We start from the raw sequence: 21,627 nt of genomic DNA, 5'->3' as shown, positions 1-21,627 counted from the left end.
TTGGAAGAGCCTTTGGCATATAGAAGTGCCATCTAAGTGTTTGCTTTTAGTTTGTTTTCAGGCAGCTCACAGTTTAGTTACGGGACAGATCCCATAAGCAGTTTACATTCATTTGATAAATTTGTGTTGAACACCTATTGTGTGCAAGGAGTTCAGCTCAGTTTTAGTGTTGCAACAACAAAAGATGTGCTGTGATCCGTTTATATGGGTATCACCAATCTACTGTGGTAGTAGAAAGGAGAGCAGGATCTCCTCTGCCTCGGGGGTTCCCCTCTGTACCAAGTGTTCTTAACCTGTGGTCTTCAGCCCCTCCGAGGGTCTGTAGATAGAATTCAGGGAAGTCCCTAAACGCTGATGTGAAAAAACTTCATTTTCACCAATTGCCAACTGAAATGTAGCATTTCCTTCAGTTACAAGTGTATGTAACTGTATCAGTTAGCTTTTGTTAGGTAACAAGCCAATGCAAACCAGTGCCTTAAAAGTATAATGATTTGTTATGTCTCACGGTCAGTGGGTCTGCCTGGGCGGTTCTGCTGGCATCCCCCATTGGCTGAATTCGGCTGGTGGCTAGACTGTAAGGTGGCCTTATTGTCATGTGTGAGGGCTTGGTGCCTCCATTGTGCCTACCTTGGGCTTCCTCACATGGTCACTAGGTCCTAAGAGGGCAAGTCTGATTGTGCAAACACTTACCTGCTTGCATCACATGTGCTGATGTCAAAACAAGTCACGTGGCCAAGCCCAGAGTCAATATGGGAACATTACTCAAGAGTCTGGCTATGAGGAGATGTGGTTCATTGGGAGCGATTAACTTAATAAGCTAGTACAGCAATAAAGCACACTAGTATTAGCAATACTCATCATCAGTGGAAGTCACAGGACCAATACATATCATAGACATTTTCGTAGCACAGTTATTGCAGATCTCAAGGTATCAATCATTTGTGATCATCACGACTTCAATATTACAGTAGTTATAAGACTCACTGTTAAGTCTTTTTATTTAATGAGCTAATAAGCCTATATTCCTATATCTGATTTTGAGTTTTAAAAATGTTTTTCTAACTATTGAAGTATAGTTGGCATTTTATACAGTTAGAAGCATTATTTTGAGTAGTGGTCCATAGGGCTCACCAGACTGCCAAGGAGATGTATGGCACAACAAAAGGGCATAGAACCCCTGGGGACTTCAGGGGAAGCTTCACAGAAGAGACATTTACATTTAGGTTTGAAAGCCAAGTAGGAAGTACTAGTATATCTCAGGTTAAATTAGTCAAACACATAGTTTGAGTAGAAAAGATCACAACAAACCTTGGCAGACACCTAAGTGTAAGGAATAGGCAGAGGAAGAGGGGAGGCTAGAAATCTGGTAAGTAGGTGTACAAAAGGGTGACGTTTAGAAAATCAAGGGAAAAAAGTTTCATGGACAGGCTATGTTAGGATGCTTTCAGCTGGGAGAACCCACTTGGTTAAATAGTAAGGAGAATTCTCTCACAAAGTCTAGAGGATGGGTGGACTCCAGTGGGTCAACAATGTCATCAAGGACCTGGTCCTTTTCTTGGCTTTTCATAGTAAGATTGATTTCCCTTATGGTTGCAGCGTAACAGGCAGTAGTAACACGTTTTCTCATTCACTAGAGCAAGGGAGAGGACAGAACTCCCATGCTTGGGTCACCCTCTTCCTTCAGTCTGATTGGACCAACTTCAGTCACATGTCTGCCCCTCAGCTGATAACCATTGCCAGGGCAATGCCATGCTCTGATTGGCCGAGACTAACAAAATCAACTGGGGATGGGGTCAATTTATCTCAATCACCGGGGAGAAAAATGAATTTATGAACACAGCGGGGAATGGAATTCAGATGTGCAGTCAACAATGTCCATTACAGAGAGATAAGTTCGATGAATTTGGAGAAGTGCTCATTAATTTGGGCAATTTGGAAAGCTTCCATGACCTTTATACATGTGGGTTTACTGATAGAAGTGAAAGCTATATTAACGTGGGCTGGTTACTGAGACATGAGTAAATGGACACATTGTTGGTGGGGTTGATAAGTTTGATTTTCTCCTTTAAGGGAAGGAGAGAGGAATATGGTAGGTAACTGGAGAGGCCTGTTAGGTCAAGATTATAGAGTTGTTTTTGTGGTTGTTCCACTATTCAAGATTTGACAGTGTTTATGGCCTTAGGGAGGAATGTAGGGAGGAGCCTTTTCTTTTTTTTCTATATATATAAACTAAAAAAATTTTTTTAATGTTTATTTATTTTTGAAAGAGAGAGAGAGAGAGAGAGAGAACATGAGCGGGGGAAGGACAGAGAGAGAGGGAGACACAGAATCTGAAGTGGGCTCCAGACTCTGAGCTGTCAGCACAGAGCCTGACACGGGGGCTTGAATTCACGAACTGCAAGATCATGACCTGAGCCGAAGTTGGACGCTTAACCGCTTAACTGAGCCACCCAGGCGCCCCAGGGAGGAGGCTTTTCTAAGAGAGAATCCCTCAGCTTCAAAAAGGAGGAAAGATGTTGCCTTCCTCCTGTGAGGTAGAAGGAAAAGGGTGGGAGTGATGGTGGACCAGTGGTTCTCAGCTGGACAGGACCACCCAATTGGGATACATTTTGGGAACTCGGATTGTGCTGCACATGTTTAATTTAGTTGTGTTGAGCATTTATATACTGAAATATAATTCCTATTATAAATCTTTTCCTTTTGTTCTCCATTATGTTACCATCAAATCAGGATACTGGCCTCTCTTTTTTTCGACTTATGCGTGTAGTGGGTGATGAATTTTATTTCAAGATAGCAAAGCAGTCACTTAGAAAAATAGTTGTCATAAAATGGCGATGTCAGGTTTAGTAGTTGAGGAAGGTGAGAACCAGTGCCTCTCAAAATTTAATGTATGTGCAACTCTGATTCGGTAGATCTGGGGTGGGGCCTCAGAGTCTCCCTTTTTTAACACACTTCTGGATGGTATAGATGCTGCTGCTCCCCCATCATACTTTGAATAGCATAAAGTGAGGCAGGTTGGTAGATGAATGGTTTCTTGTGTTTTCCAAAGGTGAGTGGTTTTATGAATGTGGTGGGATTTGGAAGAGGCAGTGACCAAGGAACAAAAAAGATCAGTAAGAGGCTTTGATTGCTCTGCTGAGAGCTGCTTTCGTGAGCTCTATCATGATTGCTTCCTGGGAAGTGGAGACTAGCAACTGGTAGGATTGATCTGGGTTTGAGAGTTATCAGCTTGGGTCAGCCAGGACTGAAGGGAATAGGGATTGATAGTATAGGTGTTGGTGGAAAAAGTACTGTGTGTGTGTGTGTGTGTGTGTGTGTGTGTGTGCGTGTTTGTGAGAGACTAGTTGTGCACACATACAATTAAAATATTTGAACTGTAACCATTGTTTTGATTTAGTTATCCATCTTCAGGTCAGTAGGGGGCACTGGTGGATTAAAAAAACACGTTTGAAAAGCTGCCCAGTGCGTATTTTCATTCTATTCGAGGAAGTACTTTTTCTGGGTGCTGCTGCTGGAATTGAATATATACACCCCATCCCCAGATTCGTGTTACTAGATTTCATTCATTACCCAAATGTTTATCATAGTCCAGCTATGGTGAGCACCGTGCTACACCCTGGTGGGTACAAATGAAAACTCCCAGTTCTTACCTAGGAGACAATTTGCAGATTTGGCTGCACACAAGAATTATTTGAGAGACATTTTCCAGGGCCCTGCGTCCATGGGTCTGATTTACCTTTTTTTAAAATTTTTTTTTAATGTTTATTTATTTTTGAGAGAGAGCGTGCGAGCGGGAGAGGGGCAGAGAAAAGGGGAGACACAGAATCAGAAGCAGGCTCCAGGCTCTGAGCTGTCAGCACAGACCCTGATGCAGCGCTTGAACACAAGAACTGGGAGATCATGACCTGAGCCGAAGTCGGACACTTAACTGACTGAGCCACCCAGGCGCGCCAAGGGTCTGATTTACTTTTTAAGTGAGGTCCTGGAACCTCTGGTTGAAAAAGCTCCATCCCCACCCCAACCCCACCAGGTGAGTGAAACTTAAGGTTAGTGGCTCAGAAACTGCCCATTCTGATGTCTTGTAGTAAGTGCTCTGATGTAAAAGGGTTGGGAGAGATAGAGAGCAGTAGATCACAACTTTGGCTCCACATTAGAATCATCTAGAGGGCAAGTCCTGCTGCCTGGGCTGCAGCCAGACCAATGCCATCAGGATCTCTAGGACTGGGATGTGGGCACCTACTTTGTAGGGTTAGTAGCCAACTTTGACAGCTACTAACTTAGAGGAATGAGCACCAGCAGGGGGCATCAGGAGACTTTGTAGAGGAGTACATGCTTGTTCTGACCTCTGGAGCTGGGCAGAGGGACACAACTTGAAGGGCCTTCCCAGCAGAGCAGAAAACCAAGGACACAGAAGTAAAAGTTCCGCATCGTGTTAAGACAGGTTTCCCCGTGTTAACTATGGGCAAGAAAGATACTCAAGTTCTCTGTAGCTGTCTCCTCGTCTGTAAAAAACAAGGCTAAGACTAGTACCAGCCTCACATTTTTGTGCGGATTAAGTTAACTCAGACCCAGGCACAGTGCTTGGCATAAAGTAAGGGCTTGATAAATGTGAGCTGTTACTTTTAGTTGGCTTCTTGTAGGAGGCTGCTGCAGTAGTGTTATGGTGGTGCACAGTCTTGGGGCTTTCCAAAAGTATTTTTTAATTTCAAATTTTGGTTGTTGATTAGATGTGGCACAGGAGGGAAAAGGAGAATCTAAGGGTGCTGCCCAGGCTTTTAGCTTGGAAAATTGAGTGGCTGTTAGAACTACTCAGGGAGATGGGAACGTAGAAGAAGGCTGATGTGGATTTGGGGGAGGGAGGTGATCATTTGATTTTGAAGAGATTGGACTCGTTGAAGTGTCTGGACATTATTATGCAGTGACCAGTTGACATGGAATCCAAGGGTATGGACATTGGTTGAGAGACGAGGGTTGGAGATGGAATCATCAGACGCCTTGAGGGAGAGAATTTGGCCTCCTGAAAACTGTGGCAGTTTCTTCCCGAAGGGCAAAAATGTGACCTGCCCTCAGAGCTCCCTGCTTAGAACAGCCTGAGGTGACTGTGTCCTTAGTTGTAGGGCATTATTACCTCACATACTCTTTGTGACTGTTTGGTCTTGATGTAATGCCTCTATTGCCCATCTTATTTTCTGAAATTAGTTTTCTTATCATGAATAGTATATCAGTAGTACAAAATGAGGGGAGTGGGCACCTGGGTGGTTCATTCGGTTAAGCGTCTGACTTGATTTCCACTCAGGTCAGGATCTCATGTTTTGTGAGATCGAGTCCCCAGCCCACACAGTGGGCTTTGCACTCACAGTGCGGAGTCTGCTTGGGATTCTTTCCCTCTTTCTCTCACTGCCCCTCTCCCCACTCTCTCAAAAATAAATAAATTAAAAAAAAAAAAACTGAGGGGAGAATACTACTACTAAATGGAAAAGGAAAATCACCTGTAGATTATAAAAGAAATGCTGCAACTTTATTTTACTTGAATATTATTTTAAATGGCACATATTTTGAAAGATAATAAAGATTCCCTCCTACAATTTAAGCATCTCCAAAGGTCTTCTTGAGAAATTATAGTGAATACATATATTTATACATACACACATATATATTTACTGTGTACATATGTATATATATAATGCATACATATTTACTCATGTAAATACATATTTATGTGCAAGATTAATTGGATTCTTTCCCGTTTGTTACCCTTCAAAGATGTCACATGGTAGATCACAAAGAAGAAAAACTACCCAGCCCTTGATGCAGTCAGAAAGCACGGGCTCAGGTTCTAATTTATCGTTGTTTCTGGTTTCTGGCTAATCAATTTGAATGAGGTTTCTTAGTTTCTGAGTCCCCTTTTCATGGTACTGTAGGGACAGTAATATGCCCCTCCATTTTGCACATGATTGTTGGGGGCTTCAAATAAGATCACGTGTGACAAGAATGGTAAATGAAGCGCTGTATGAACGTAAGCTGTTTTCAGCCCCTCCTGTATCACATCTGTCTACTGAAGTGATCTAGAGTTTCAGATTAGCATCCTGAATTTAGGACTGTCACAAGTAGATGAAACTTGGATAAATTCACTTCTCATTTAGAACTGAATTCTGCTCAGGACACTGTAACACTCTTCCTTCTAAAATGCTAATGGCCCCCTGTATGCAGCTAACACTGGAAGAGGAGAAGGAAGAAGTAGATGAATTGTACCTTAAAAGAATGGGGAGCAGAGACAGAGAACAGTAGATAATGGACTAGACATTTATGATAAATGAATTTATTACCCTGTGAGGCCTATGCAGATTTGTAGACATTTATGATTAGAGGATCTCTATGTATACCTGCTCAAGACCTATGTCTTTTCTAGGCTACACTGGAACTTTTTAGAAGCTAAGAAATGAACTTTGACATTTGTTTATATGGTACGTTTAAAATTACTGCAAGTAATTAGATGCATAAGACATCTCTATAGCAAAGAAACGTATCTGTTTCCAAAACTTGGCACTTGACTTATTTATAATATGACAGGAAAGTGCCAAAAGATTTTTGAAATGAAAGAATTAAAGAGTTGATTTTCCCCAATAATGCTTAAGTGGAATTTTATGGTTCGTGCATGCAACATGAAGGTTTATGTAGATATTTTCGGGGGAAAGACATTTCAGTCTGAAGTTCAGTCAGACTTAGAATTTGGAAGTTACTTGTTTTTTTACTTTGAGTTTTTCCTAATTTGTGCGTGGCTCCATGCCAGTTCTATTAGAAAACAGTGCCAACTTCTTAACGTAGCGGGTTTTAAAACTTGTGTTCGTTGTATACTAAAATAGTTGTAGAAGCAAGAATTTAGAGCGAGGGTTGGAGAGTTTTTGACATGCTAAGAGACTCTAACTTTGAATATTAAGCTGAGTTTTTATGATAATAGCATTATAATACAGTTGTATTTTGAATATTGTTTTACAGGCACTTTAAATAGTCACCCTTTGTCTTCCTACTTCTTTCTGACTCTTTGAAGCAACTCCGTGTGTTTTATTCAAAGCCCACACTGGCTCCGACTTAAGGATGTCTTTGTTTGGCTGGGTGACAATGAGGAGCCAGAGATAGATTCACAAGTGTGTATTAATAGCTCCGGTTGGGAAGGGATATCCATCGGTTTCTTTTTTCAGATATGTCTGTTCATTCGTTTAGCGGTCTTTTTAAATAGGATAAATGAAAATAGTAAAGGTTTCTTTTTCTTTTCTCCCCCATCCCACAGATGTCAGTCCTTGTGAAATAACAGAATGTTTTTCTTTGTGCTTGCTGAAATGAATCTTCTCTCCCCTTAGAGGTGCTGATTCACGTGTCGTATTATGACACGGGTTAAACTGGCAAGTAAGTAAGCACCAAATGATACGAGGACTCCAACAAGCTTCCTGAATCCTCTGTTGATGACTTACCTCACTTGGCAAATATTGACCCTGAGCCTGTTTGTGGACTTGCCTCGTTGGGGAGCACTGTTAGAAGTTGCTGTGTATAGTCCAAATATTGACTTTTCTTGTTTTTGTTCCGTGTTTTTGCAGAGATTTTCATTATGAATCCGGATTATCATCAGCTGAATAGAGCCTAACACAGCAGCTTTTTTTTTCCCCCATAAAACAGTTTTGCAGTTTTTCCCTTAAGGACGAAAATGCCGTGAATAAATGAGATGAGCTTGAAGGCAGTTGTCGTCAGTGGGTTCCGGTGTCCCTCGTGCGCACAGTGGTTTCTGAGGAAATGAAACCTGGGTTTAGATAGACTTTGCTTTGACAGAATAGCCCTTCCTCTTAGAAAGTGTAGATTTTTTTTTTAGTTACTTTAAAACAGAAGCGTTTGAAAGACAATTCTTGAAATAAATTGTTCCCTCTGATTTTTTTCTTACCTGTATCCCTTTAACTTGGGATTGAAAAGATTCATCTTGGGGTGCCTTCCGAGAGAGAGAGAGAGAGAGAGAGAGAGAGAGAGAAAATATCTATGGGGGTTTAGGTAAGCAGTGGTAAATTTCTGTCTGAATGAGGAAGTTCAAGATAAATTTGAAACGTGGTAGATTACATGTCATGTGTGTTCTAAGACTCAAAACCTGCCTGAAGGAACAGTGATCTCACTCATTGGCCTTGAGGTTTCCTTCCTATTTATCAGACAAGTTTATTATTTTTGCATGAATTTAACAAAAACCGGTAACTATTTTTAAAGAGTAGAATATGAAACAGTTGCCAATGAAACATAGTTGCTTTGCTGACCTAATTTTGTGGTGAACTCTACCCTCCAAAGATAAAATAGATGTTGGTTTTATGTTAGGCAAAGATAATGTTAATCTTGAAGAAGACAGCCTTATCTCCTTGGATCACAGTTTGTTTATAGTGGATGAGGAAGAACTGGGAGATACCAGTTACTCTACTACAGAATTACAGAAATGAGTTTCTCATAAAATAGTTCTGTGTTTGTCATGGTTGGAAAACCTTTTTTCTCTTTGTAGGTTCAAGTCTGAACTCTTAAAATACTAGCTTCCTAACCCGTTTACTATGAAACAGACTGAAATGATTGCGGTTTCTGTTGTTGGGAAAGTGTAAACGCTCCCAAATTTATACATGCAAATAAATGCCCATCCACGTGGCCGTTTTGGAAGGACAGATTCATTTCTCCTGTCAATATATTTCTTCCAAAACGTGGCATCACTGATCGATAGATTTATTAAAAAAAATGTCTTCACGGATCAAAATATTTTTGTCCCTCTTCATTTGGAGTTACCTTCATCCTTTGTGGCAAATTCTTTAGAATATACTCAGGAACAGCCACTTTTGTTCTTTGCATAATACCAAATAAACCAATGTATGTTGTGAAAACGATAGGAAATACAGAAAATACTGAAGAATCACCCTTAATCCCACCACTTGTACAGCTAACCACTGTTCGCATCTTTTCAGATCTGTTTCTGGGCATACTTACACATTCCCTCAGTTTCACATTTTCAAAACACTGACAAATCCCTCTTCCCCTTTAAACAGTGCCATTTTCTAATCTCCTTCTCTCGCTTTTATTTCAAATATACAGAGGCTGCTTTTCCTTCAGGCTCACAATTTGATCTGAAAGCATTTAGAAGTGTAAGCCGTATGATCATATATCAAAAGTAAATTCCCTTTATTAATTTCTTATATAAATAGTTGCACTAAATTCTCACTCACTATTTGACCTGTCAGAGTTACTACTTTGAAGAGAAAACATTTTTGAGGAGGCATACTGTTTATTTTTCTTTCTGGCTGCGTTGATCTTCTGTAATTAAAAAAAAAAATTTTAATCTGTATTTGTTTTTGAAAGAGAGAGAGAGAGAGAGTGAGAGTGGGGGAGGGGTAGTGAGAGAGGGAGGCACAGAATCTGAAGCAGGCTCCAGGCTCTGAACTGTCAGCACAGAGCCTGACGCAGGGCTCGAACTTACAAACTGTGACGTCATGACCTGAGCCAAAGTTGGACCCTTAACCAAACTGAGCCACCCAGGCGCTCCTGATTTATTTATTTATTTATTTATTTTTTATCATCTTAACCAGTTTTTTTATTTTCATTTTTTTGGTATTGTGGTAAAAAAGAAACCCCACACATAACAAAAACCCTACCTTCCTAACCATTTTTAACTGTACAGTTCAGCAGTGCTAAATATATTCACATGGATACATAATAATCTCCGGAACTTTTTTATCTTGGGAAACTGGAAGTCTATATCCATTAAACCATTCCCCATTTCCTCTTCCCCGAGCCCCTGGTAACCACCATTTTACTTTTTGTTTCTGTGAATTTGACTACTCTAGATACCTCGTATAAATGAAATCATACAATATTTGTCTTTGGTGACAGGTTTATTTTATCTAGCATAATGTCCTTGACAGTTGGGTTGCTTCTACTTTTTGGCTATTGTGAATAATGCTGCTGTGAACGCCGAGTGTGCAAGTATACCCTCGAGACCCTGCTTTCACTTTTTTGGGTTAAATATCCAGGCATGGAATGCTGGATCATATGGTAACTCTATTTTTAATTTTCGTGAGGAACCTCCACACTGTTTTCCTGAGTGGTTGTACCATTTTACAGTCACGCCCAGAGGGCACAAGGGATCCATTGACTCTATGTCCTTGCCAACATTTGCTGCTTTCTTGTTTTTTGATAGTGGCCATCCTAAGGGATAGGGGGTGAGAAAATACCTATTTTTTAAAAATAGTGTATAAGTTAATACTGAGTAACTGTTCCTTTTATTTATTTTTTTAGATGTTTATTTAGGAGTGCCTGGGTGCCTCAGTTGTTTAAGCATCTGACGCTTGATTTTGGCTCAGTTCATGATCTCACTGTTCGTGAGTTCGAGCACCACATCTGGCTCTGCACTGTGTCAGTGAGGAGCCTGCTTGGAAGTCTCTCTCTGTCTCTGTCTCTCTCTGTCTCTCTCTGTCTCTCTCTCTCTCTCTCTCTGTGCCTACCCTGTGTGTGTGCACTCTGTTTCTCAAAATAAACTTAAAATTTTTTTTTAAATAAGATGTTTATTTATTTTGAGAGACAGCATGGGAAATGTCCCCACATGCATTTATTTTCCATGGTGACAGGTATAAAAATGGTCTTGTGTATTAACTTTGGAAGCAGTTGCACATTTTAATGGATAGGTTATATGACCGCTAATTTATAATAGCTAAAAATGTAATAATTAAAACATCAGGTTTATTTATGCAGTTTTCTAAAGTTTATTTATTTATTTTTGAGAGAGAGAGAGAGAGAGAGAGAGAGAGAGAGAGAGCATGAGCAGAGGAGGGCAGAAAGAGAGGAATAGTGAGAATCCCAAGCAGGCTCCATGCTGTCAGTGCAGAGCGCAAACAGGGATCGATACCACAAACCCGTGAGATCATGACCTGAGCTGAAATCGAGAGTCAGACACTCAACTGGACTGAGCCATCCAGGCGCCCCAACTGTTCTTTTTCAAGTCAAAACAGTAAAGATAAATTTCAGGATCCCATTGTCTGTATTCTTCTAGCCCCTTCTCAGAGAAAGAAAGCCTCTATTATCAGTTTGTGTGTGGCCTTTCAGATGAGAAAGGATTGCTATATAAAAGCAGGTACTATAGAATGCTCATTACGGCAAGAAGACATTTTTTTTTTTATTTCACGAATAAAGACTCATTTAATTTCTCTTTATTTGTAATTCAGTTTACAACACATTACTAAGGGCAGCAATGTAGCCTGATTTGGGCAAAATTGTTGATTGTTTTCATCATTTTGTTTTACCCTAAATTCTTTCACATAGTTTATTTTTCATTTTATGTTCTTTTTTTTTTTTTTTTGAAACAAGAATTTCCTCAAAAGTATTGTTAGTTTTCATAGGCCTTTTTTAAAAAATCCACTTCAGATTTTTATCTCTGAAACAACTGAAAAGAATCAGATTAAAAGCATTTTGTTTTTAATGAAAAATATTTTCAGATGGAAATTCTTGCAGAAAGGTTGATCGAAGATCAAAGAGCTGGTGTAACTTTTGGAGGAAAAATACATAATTATGCCTCATTTCCTATAAATAGGAGAATATCTAATTTTAAATGACATTTACTGTAAAAATGTCCCCACGTGCACTTATTTTCCACAGTGACTGGTATAAAAATGGTCTTGTGTAATAACTTTGAAAGCAGCTGCACATGTTGGTGTACAGGTTGCATGACCCCTGAGTTATATAATAGCTAAAATGTAATAATTAAAACACTGGGTTTATTTATGCAGTTTTTAAGAGTTTACTTATTTTTGAGAGAGAGAAAGAGCATGAGCAGGGGAGGGGCAGAGAGGGAAGGAGAGAGAATCCCAAGCAGGCTCTGTGCCACCAGCGCAGAGCCCGACATGGGGCTCCAGCTCCCAAACCGTGAGATCATGACCTGAGCCGAAACCCAGAGTCAGATGCTTACCTGACTGAACTCCAGTCACCCCTATTTATGCAGTTTTTGATGCCAAATTATTTTGAGTATGTTATCAAAACCACATCTGACTTTGATATTAAAAGGGAACTTCTTGATATAGAACATTTTTTATATTATTAAAGCAGCAGCCATGGTTTATGGTTCTGTATTTGCTCTGTTTAGAGATCATATCTACTCATGTGTATAGCTGGAAAGATAGTAGTGTGTCAAATCATCTGCACGTTCCAAACTTTTGATTTCTTTTGTTACTACTTTTTACAGAGGCTGGTCCTAATCACAGTAAGTCTTAAGTCTGTTGGGTGGCTGCTGAAGGAAAGAAATGTGTAAACTTTCTGATTATTTAGGTTGCCTTCTCTCTGCAGTGGTTTTCCAGAATTTCCAGTTGTGGTACATTATTCTTTTCTCTGTGTTCCTCCTGTCCTTTGTCGGTTAGTATGCTCATCACAAGTGGTATAATTATTTGTCCACTGTTTTAGATTGTGGAGGCAGCAACCACATCTTACCGTCTTTGAAGTCTGTTTTCATTGTTTCATTAAAGAGTTGCTTTGATGTTATCCTTCGTGTGGCTTGTAGGACCATTAAATGAGGTGGGGAAACTCGGAGAAAAACAGGGTTTTGGAGAAAGGACGTTCATTATGAGGTAGCAATGAAACACTTGCTGAAGATGTTCTTGGGGAGTCCCACACATGCCTGAGGCTTAGTGAGGGGCTGGGATTGGGAATACAGATTTGGGCATCAGTAGCTGTAGGGTGGAAGTTAAATACTTAGATTTAAATGAAATTGCTCTAGAGCGAGAAGGAGAGAGGGTTAAGGTTTTACTCTGACTGACCAACCTTGAAATGGGCAGAGGAAGAGAAGGTCCAAAAGAAGAGGGAAGGAGTGCCCTACAAAGCATGTACAATGGAGCTACATTAGAATCCTGGCAACTGAAGGAAGACAGTATGAAGATGATGGAGGGGTCACCAGTTTCGGGGTGCATCCAGGATGCCAGATGTCCATTGGAGTTTCGTAACTGGGAGGCCACTGGTGGGCTTGGGAAGGACAATTTCAGGTACCTTGCATAGTAAAGGGAGGAGGGAATGGAGTAGAGGAAGCAAGTAAGAGTCTATTTTTCTAACTTTGTATTGAAATCTTACATACAGAAAAGTGCACAGATCACAAGTGAATTTCTACAAATTGACCATACTAGCATACCTAGTACTCTAGAAGCCCTCATGGCCCTTCTGGTCACTCCCCATCTTGCTATGGGTATCCACTGTTCTTTTTTTGAAAATATTTATTTAAGTAATCTCTATATCCAACATGGGGCTCGAACTCATGACCCTGAGATCGAGTCGCATGCCCTTCTGACTGGGCCAGCCAGGCACCCCAGTGGTATCCACTATTTTGCCTCCTAACCATAGACTGTTTTTAAAGTAAATTTGTCAATGAAGAAAGAGAAGGATGGGTGGTAGAATGAGAATTAGGGGTGGAGGGTATTGGTTGTGTGGTGTTTAAGATGGGAAACATTTTCTTCAATGTAAAGAAATTCCATAACTTCTCCAGTAGGTGGCCAGTCACTGTTTCTTTTTATGTTTAGGACAGTTTTCATTTAATTCTTTCAAATGTTTTTAAAGGTAAGTATATTTGAGTGTTTATACAAACTTAAGTTTAATAACTGTTCCCCAAACATCTGCTTGTGAAATACTGATTTCCTAAACTTGGCTGATTGTGGGAATAGATTCTTCAGCCCCCCAGAGGTTTACTGAATCAGACACTGGGTGGGGGGCAGGGCAGGGAGGGAATGTGTTGGAATCTATACTCCTAAAAAAAGACTCCCCAAGTGATTCTGAAGTCTCTTGTGTACACAGGCCTGCAAAGTGAGGCTTACATTTTATCAAAAAAGGAAACTGGTATATATTTTAAATGAAGAGCCTAATAAAATAATAGATCTGTAATTTGGGAAGAAGGGAAGATCACCCTTCTCAAAAATGGGAGAGACTATATACTGGATTCTCCATAAAGTTTAAAAAGAAAGTAAGTTGTCAGGGTGTGAGCCCTACCATTCATGAGCACGCTTGAGTAATTCTCAAAGTGGCTTATTTAGCTTGAGGTTTTTATTTGTCTTTAAAGCAGTTTTAGGGGCGTCTGGGTGGCTCGGTCGGTTAAGTGTCTGACTTCGGCTCAGGTCATGATCTCACAGTTTGTGGGTTCAAGTCCCGCGTCAGGCTCTGTGCTGACAGCTCAGAGCCTGGAGCCTACTTCAGGTTCTGTGTCTCCCTCTCTCTCTGTCCTTCCCCGCTCACACTCTGTCTCTCTCTGTTTCTCAAAAATAATAAATTTAAAAATGTTAAAAAATAATTTAAGGCAGTTTTACTGGGACGCAATCAGAAAGTGGTTCTGGAGCTACAGAGTCCAGGGTAGTCCACTTTTATTTGCAAAACAAGGACAGTTTAGCTTTCTGGGCACCCATTATGAGCTGAGTGTTTATGACCTCACCAGTTTCATATTTTGGTTGACTGTGTCCAAGAATCTCCTTTGCTGCTGTAGCTGAAGGATAAACTCAATCTTAGGCCTGAGGGGTTTTGTTTTTGTTTTGTAATTTATTTTTAAAATTGTGACCCTAGTCTTTTTGAGTAAACTCATTACCTTCCCGGAAACTCTGTAAGGCAAGGACCGTGACTGCTTAAGTGTTGTGGCATATTTAGCACTGTGCCTACATGGAGTAGGTATGCAATAAATACTTGTTTTTGAAATAAGATCGTCGTTGAGCTCCTCTAATCGTTAGAGCTCATGTACCCCTGCTTCCGCAACCAGATTTGTTTTGCTCTCCTCTGTTTTTGATGACCTTCAGTGGAAAGAGTAAGAAGCAGAAAGGCTGTAAGGCAATGGTGGCCCTACCCCATTTACAACACTTCTTTGTTAGGGCCCCATCCAACCAACTGCCAATCCTAGTGGTCAGTTTACATTGATGAGTAACCCTCTCTGGGCTATGGAAAACCAAATGTTGAAAGACAACGCAAATGTCTAAGTTGGAGAATATACCTTAATGAGGGAGAGTTTAAGGTCTCTTGCTGGGGAGGGGCACCTGGGTGGCTCAGTGTCCGACTCTTGACAGTCGGCAGTTTGTGGGTTTGAGTCCTCCATCGGGGCTTTGTGCTGACAGTGCGGAGCCTGCTTGGGATTCTCTCCCTACCCCCTCTCCCTTCCCCTACCTCATGTGCTCTCCCTCTCTCAAAATAAATAAATAAACTTTTTAAATAAATAAATAAATAAATAAATAAATAAATAAATAAATAAAATTTAAAAAGATATCTTGCTGGGGAATAGAATCAGAAAGAAGGTTTAGCCGCACGAGCCAGGGAACTCCAAACCCCCCTGAGGTTTGCAAAGCTAGGGGTCACTAGCTCACCCTTATCTGAGTCAAATTTTAGTTTTCTCTAAGACTGAGGGTCTCTTACAGCTGTATTCAGAACCTCAGACAAGCCAACACATTGCAGTCCTTACTTTGAGACCCCCATCTAACAGGATAGGTTGGATCTAAAGCAGTGAAGCTATTGCATCTAGTTAGTCTGTAGCTCTAGCTTAGTACTCATTGAAGAAGCAGCTCTAACAGAGTGGGCTTGACTTCAGTTTATCAAGCCAAAGTCATCTAATCTGAATTAGAGCATGTCTGATCTCTTGGAAGGGGCATATGTACCCATTTTCTGAGCTAAGCTGTCTGCCCTGGGTAGAGAGTGAACCTTGCAAACAAAATTCTCGAGGACTCTCACTTGGGACAGTGGTGCTTAGGCCAGGTGTAGGTACAGCCTAGAGGTTCCAGCTCCTCGTCAGAAAAGATCCACGGAGGATCTCACTTCTCAGGAGGTATTTTCAGTCTGGTTGTACCATAATGGGTCCAGACCTGTCATGGAGAGAGAATACGTTGTGTTCCTGTCTCACACGAGGCAACCCAACAGTAGTGTCTGTGGGAGAAAAGGTGATAAAGTCAGAGCTTTAGTGATTATGACCCAGACCTTGGAAGTTGATTACACCTTTCTTCAAGACACCTAACTTCCAGATTAGTGTTCTTTTTCTCCCTTGGGGAACAGAAGATTCTTCTTTGACTCCTCTTTCGCTCTTATACTTTCCTGGAGTGATCTCTGCCCACTTAAACAGCCTTTCCCTTCTCAAATTCTTACATCAAATGGGTTGGCCTGAATACTCAATATGAGCTCTAACAAGTTATGACAGCCACCTGGCAGCCCCCCCTCCAGAATCCCCATATGTGATAACATCTGGTCTGGACAAGGCAAGATGGGGTAAGTCTCTCACTAACAGGAGCATCAGGCTCGTCTGCCTGTGCACCTGTTATCGAGGCTCCTTAGGTGGGTTTGTGTCACAAAGGTCACTAGCACCTGGTTCCTTACCATGGTCAGATATCCTTAGGAATCGCCCTTGGCCCGCAGTTCCCACTCATTTTGGCACAAACGTGGTGCGGTTTGGGTGCACGTGGGTTTTTTGAGATATAGTTTACATATAGTGAGATGCACAGATGTTAAGTTGTACGGATCTTACAGTAATTTGAGTTTTAACAAATGTATATATACCTTTTGTGACCCAAACCCCAGTCAAGGTATGGATCATTTCTGTCATCCCGGAATGTTCCTTTGTACCCCTTCTCAGTAAGTCCATCCCCTCCCCATGCTTCACCTCCCAGGCAAGACTATTCTGATATCTATCACTGTGTATTATATCTGAGGCCTTGGCTTAAAAAAAATGTTTTTTTAATGTTTATTTATTTTTGAGAGAGTGTGAGTGGGGGAGGGGCAGAGAGAGGGAGACACAGAAATCCGAAGCAGGCTCCAGGCTCTGAGCTGAGAGCACAGAGCCCGACGGAGGCTTGAACCCACAAATGGTGAGATCATGACCTGAGCCGAAGTCAGACGCTTAACTGACTGAGCCACCCAGGTGCCCCCGAGGCCCTGGATTTTTAACATACGGATTTTCTTGAAGTCTGGTTGGTGAGAGATGTCAGAAAATAATATTTGTTCCAGCAAATCAGTGCTTCTCAATGTGGTGGTGGGGGCTGTGAGGTGGGATGCCCCCCAGGTGTCTCTCGCAGTGTCTGGAGACCGTTTTGAGTCATGACTGGGAGGGGTGCTATTGGCATCCAGTAGGTAAAGGCCAGGAATGTGGAGAAGCCCATAGTGCACAGGACAGCCCTCACATCAAAGAATGATCTAGCCCCCAGTGTTAGTAATGCTGAAATTGAGAAACCCTGAAGTAAATTATGTGCTCTCTGCTAAGAGAATTGTGGCCCTAGGGAGTGTTAATCTGTAGATCTCCCAAGTCTCCTGGGGTGAGGTTTGTTTTTTCTTTGTTTTATTTGTTAAGACCCTGGGGGAAACTGAAAGAGCAGCTGCTGGAGGGGCCTTGCTTGGTTGCTACACCCTTGTGTCCACAGTGCTTGCTGTGGGATGGGTGGGAGTGAAGGTGGTTATGGAGGGGGCGGAAGACTGATGGGAGAAGAGGAAGAAAGCAACTTGAGCAATAAAGAGCCAGTCTTTGCTTAATATTAAAACTAGAAAAGTGGATGAGAGAGAAAAATAAATAAAGTCAGAGTAATCAAGAGTCCAATAAAATGTTAAAAAGTAAACACCATGAGATTGAAAAGATGAAAGGGAGTGATAATAATCACTGAGAACGTAAAGGTGGAGACCCGAATTGAAACAACAGAAGGCCAAGGGGTGAAAAATGAAATATGTGAGAGGTAGATAGGATTAAGGACTGAAAGCTGGAATTTAGAATTAAAAAGGTCAACGTGAGGCATTACATCAAACAAAGATGAAGGTAGAGGACAGTATGAACCCCAAATGCTTGGAGGCCCCAGTGCTGGATGGGCAGTGGGAAAGGGCGAGGCACCAGCTCTTGCCGATAGGAAGGGAATCAAAGTCCGGGGTGGGGCTGGCTGGCTCAGTGGAAAGTCCCCAGTTCAAAGTAGCATTGTCAGACCCAGGGGGCAGAGAGCACTGAGTTGGCACCTCCAGATATCAGCAGCCTAACAGTCACTCTGCTGGGGTGCCAGGAGCAACCACACTGACTTTTACCCTGGAAGCAAAAGAAATTTGTGGCAATATTGCCTTGAAATTAAGCCCTTTCAAGGTGAATACTTAACTACTTCAGGGTATGTTAACTATTTTTAAACCAGTTAAAGTCACAACATTCTTTTTTTATTTTTTTTTTTAAATTTCATTTTGGAGAGAGTGAGAGTGCGAGCAGGGGAGGGGGCAGAGGGGGAGAGAGAGAGACAGAGAATGAATCTCAAGCAGGCTCCACACTCAGCACGGACACAGGGCTTGATCCCACCACCCTGGGATCATGACCTCAGCTGAAATCAAGAGTAGGGTGCTCGACCAACTGAGCCACTCAGTCGCCCCATAGTCACTCTTTTCAATAGCGCTTAGCTCTTTATTTGCTTCTGAAATGTGAGAATTTCCCTTTTTGTGTATAACTCCAGGCATACATTTCAACAGGTATTTTTGTTACTTTTTTAGCATCGTATGTTTTGTGAATATTATGGAATAGCCTAGTCTTTCACATTGCAGGCACTGCAAATCTCAGTAATATGATTTCCATGTGGCTAAATCATGCCTATGTAGTGAGAACAAGTCAATCACTCTTTTTTTTCCCACCTCTCTTCCATCTTTTCATGCAGGCAGTAAACAGTTACTGAGCATTTCTTATGTCCTAGGCACAGTCACGGGCACTAGGGAGACAGAGTAAGACACAGCACCACAGTGAAAGGGCTTCTAATCTAGTAGGGAGAACTTGGTAGACATAAATAAATGGATAAATAAGGGGAAAAGAAAGAAAAAAAGCTATGTATCTCCCTGCTGTTAGGCAGTTGTGCAGAAAGACACAGCAAATATAAGACATTCCAGGTAGAGCAACCAGCGTGTTTAAACCCAGGAAGCTGGGCAACAGCATGGGAGAAATCTAGGGAGTTTGTATGCTGCGGGAGAAGGCAGAGTGGCAGAGAGATGAAGTGACAGAAGGTCGTTAGGATTGGATCATAATGGGCCTGATTTGGCCCCATAGAAGTCCTAGATAATAAATAACAAAGGATCTCAAATAAGAGTAGAAGATAATCAGTTTGTAGTTTACAAAGATCATCCTTGTGTATTGTAGTGGTTTGAGTCATCAGAGGGCTAGGTGAGTAGTTAGAATGCAGCTAAAACCATCCAAGAAAAAAAATGAGGGCCCAAGGGAAGATTGTACCGGAGGGGATAAAGTGGAGAGAGTGAATTGAGATCATTTAATAGTCAGAATGAACAGGACTTAATGACCAATTGGATGGGCTGGTGGTAGTGAAGATGACCTCATAGTTTCCAATCGGGTGGTCGGGTTAGGTGGTGACACCATGCCTGAGAGGAAGTAGGGGAAGAAGGGGGCAAGTCTGGGGTAAAGATGCTAGATAGTCAAGTGCTGTGTAAACGTAGGGGTTTATTACTGGGGGAAAAAAAGCCTTCTGACTTCATTCCACAGCAGACACCCGTCAGGCCAAGTGTGGAGTTGGAGACACAGACACGATCCTGACGAGTCCATTTTGGACCTGCTTGTGAAAAAGTAGAAATGTCCGGGAATAATCGGATAAACTGGTTGGGAGCTCGGGAAGGAGCTCTGGGCTGGGACTGCAAATCTGGGAGTCACTGGCTTCACGTTGAAGCCCCGGGTGTGAGTGACCCAGTGAGGGAGAGCAAGGTGCAAAAAGATACTGAGTTGGGGAACTGAGATCAGGGGAGAATCTGAATGGGAATGGAAAGGGAAAGCTTGTCAAAGTTTACTTATTAGAATTACAGAAATAATCTTTGCTGTGCTCAATGAATCACTAGGTAAGATCATTAGAAACCTCTTCCATTGTTCGGACGCCTGGGTGTCTCGCTCAGTTGAGTGTCCAACTCTTGATTTCAGTTCAGGCCATGACCCTAGGGTCATGGGATGGAGCCCCACGTCCGGCTGTATGCAGAGCATGGAACCTGCTTGGGATTCTGTCTCTCTCCCTCTGCCCCTTTCCCCCAGCTCACTCTCTTTCTCTTTCTCTCTCTCTCTCTCTCTCTCTCTCTCTCTGTCTGCCTCTCAAATAAAGAAATCTAGAAACCTCTTCCATTGTTGTTGGTGGAGGGTACATGTATGTGAGAGAGACTATTCTATAATTTTAAATTCATTCCATAGCATTTCTCTGTTATTTTTTTTATGTTTTATGTTTCTTTTTTTTTTTTTTTTTTGAGAGGTGGGGAGGGGCAGAGAGGGAGGGGGACACAGAATCCAAAGCAGGCTCCAGGCTCCAAGCTCTCAGCACAGAGCCCGATGTGGGGCTTGAACCCACAAACCGTGAGCCATGACCTGAGCCAAAGTCGGACACTTAATTGGCTAAGCTACCCAGGTGCCCCTCTCTGTTATTTTTTAAAGTGCACACGTGTGTGTGTGTGTGTGTCTTTTATTTTACTTGACAGGCTAAGTAGAAAAACTTAGGAACTACTGTCTTGGAAATTAAGGTAAAGGTGAGCTAAAATTTGAAGTCCATGAGTGCGCATTTTTAGTTTCTGACTTCCATCAAACTTCAGGAATACGTCTATTTCTCATAAAGCACAATAAGCCTTCCGGGGGCAGAAGTTGCTGAGTTTACAAAAATGCTCATGTTATGCACATTCAGTTTGTTGCATTGATAGAAGGCTTAAGACTGCTTCTGTGTTTCAGGTAATTCAGAGGTCTGTGGGGCCAGCCAGCCTGAGTCTGCTCACCTTCAAAGTCTATGCATCACCTAAAAAGGATTCACCTCACAAAACTTCCGTGAAGGTTAATGAGGTAACATGCCATTCGTGTTGTGATATATTTTGAACATCTGCTTTAGTTACCATAGGAAGTATGCAAATGGTCTGTCAGGAGATCTGACAGTTCAGAGGACATGTAAAAGGAGGAAATATATTTCCTTACAGCTTTTCTTCATGGGAAGCTACTAAAGTATAGCTTTTTCAAAAAATAAACTTTAATTAACGGTACTTAGCTAAGGGCATAATTAAAGAATAGTGCCTAATTTTTTTTTTTTTTTTTGTGGGGAATCTGCTATGTCCCAGTAGATTGTAAGCACAACTCGGCTCTAAGTGATCTGCCTCATCCTAGACTGCTTTACAAGCCAAGAAAACATTTGCATTTTTCCCTTTCTAACAAATTAAAGACCTGGGTTCATTCTTCTTCGTGGCCAGATTAGTGGCTCATAAATAAATGCTTAATAAATATTGGATAAATAAAACAAGAAATCTTCTCTCCATTGTTTATATTCTTTTTTGTCTTTACTTCCCACTGATTATTTTGGGTATTTGGTTTCTGTTGACTTAGTGTATAGTCACATAAAGATATACCTCTAATCATGGGCCAGGTTACTTGAACGGTATTTACCTAAAGCTAATTAGTTTATCTTTTGCCCTTTACACTCTTCTTCTCAGACCTTGGGACATTGGCAACATTGGCATTTTTTGAGGGTGAAGAAGGCAACCATTGTGTGGGGCAACCCCATTGGGTAGGGAAGAAACTTACTGTCCTGCTTAGATTAGCACCAGACTGATCACTTGAACTCAATTTTTAAGCGCCCCCCCCCCCACGTTAGAGTAATAGAACTGTTTTTCCAAACTGAA

At 41.5% G+C, this 21,627-nt stretch overlaps 1 protein-coding gene across 1 annotated transcript in view; it reads left to right on the top strand.

Moving 5' to 3' along the window:
• Positions 1-21,627, top strand: part of APOO (apolipoprotein O) — a 59,778-nt gene that overhangs the window by 1,239 nt on the left and 36,912 nt on the right. Inside the window, exon 2 of the mRNA XM_042974663.1 lies at positions 20,693-20,800. Coding sequence (XP_042830597.1) covers positions 20,693-20,800 — 108 coding nt within the window. The remainder of the gene's footprint in view (positions 1-20,692; positions 20,801-21,627) is intronic.

Source organism: Panthera tigris, chromosome X, assembly GCF_018350195.1.
Source record: "Panthera tigris isolate Pti1 chromosome X, P.tigris_Pti1_mat1.1, whole genome shotgun sequence".
Taxonomy (NCBI): Eukaryota; Metazoa; Chordata; class Mammalia; order Carnivora; family Felidae; genus Panthera; species Panthera tigris.
This window is presented reverse-complemented; position numbering and strand designations above follow the sequence as displayed.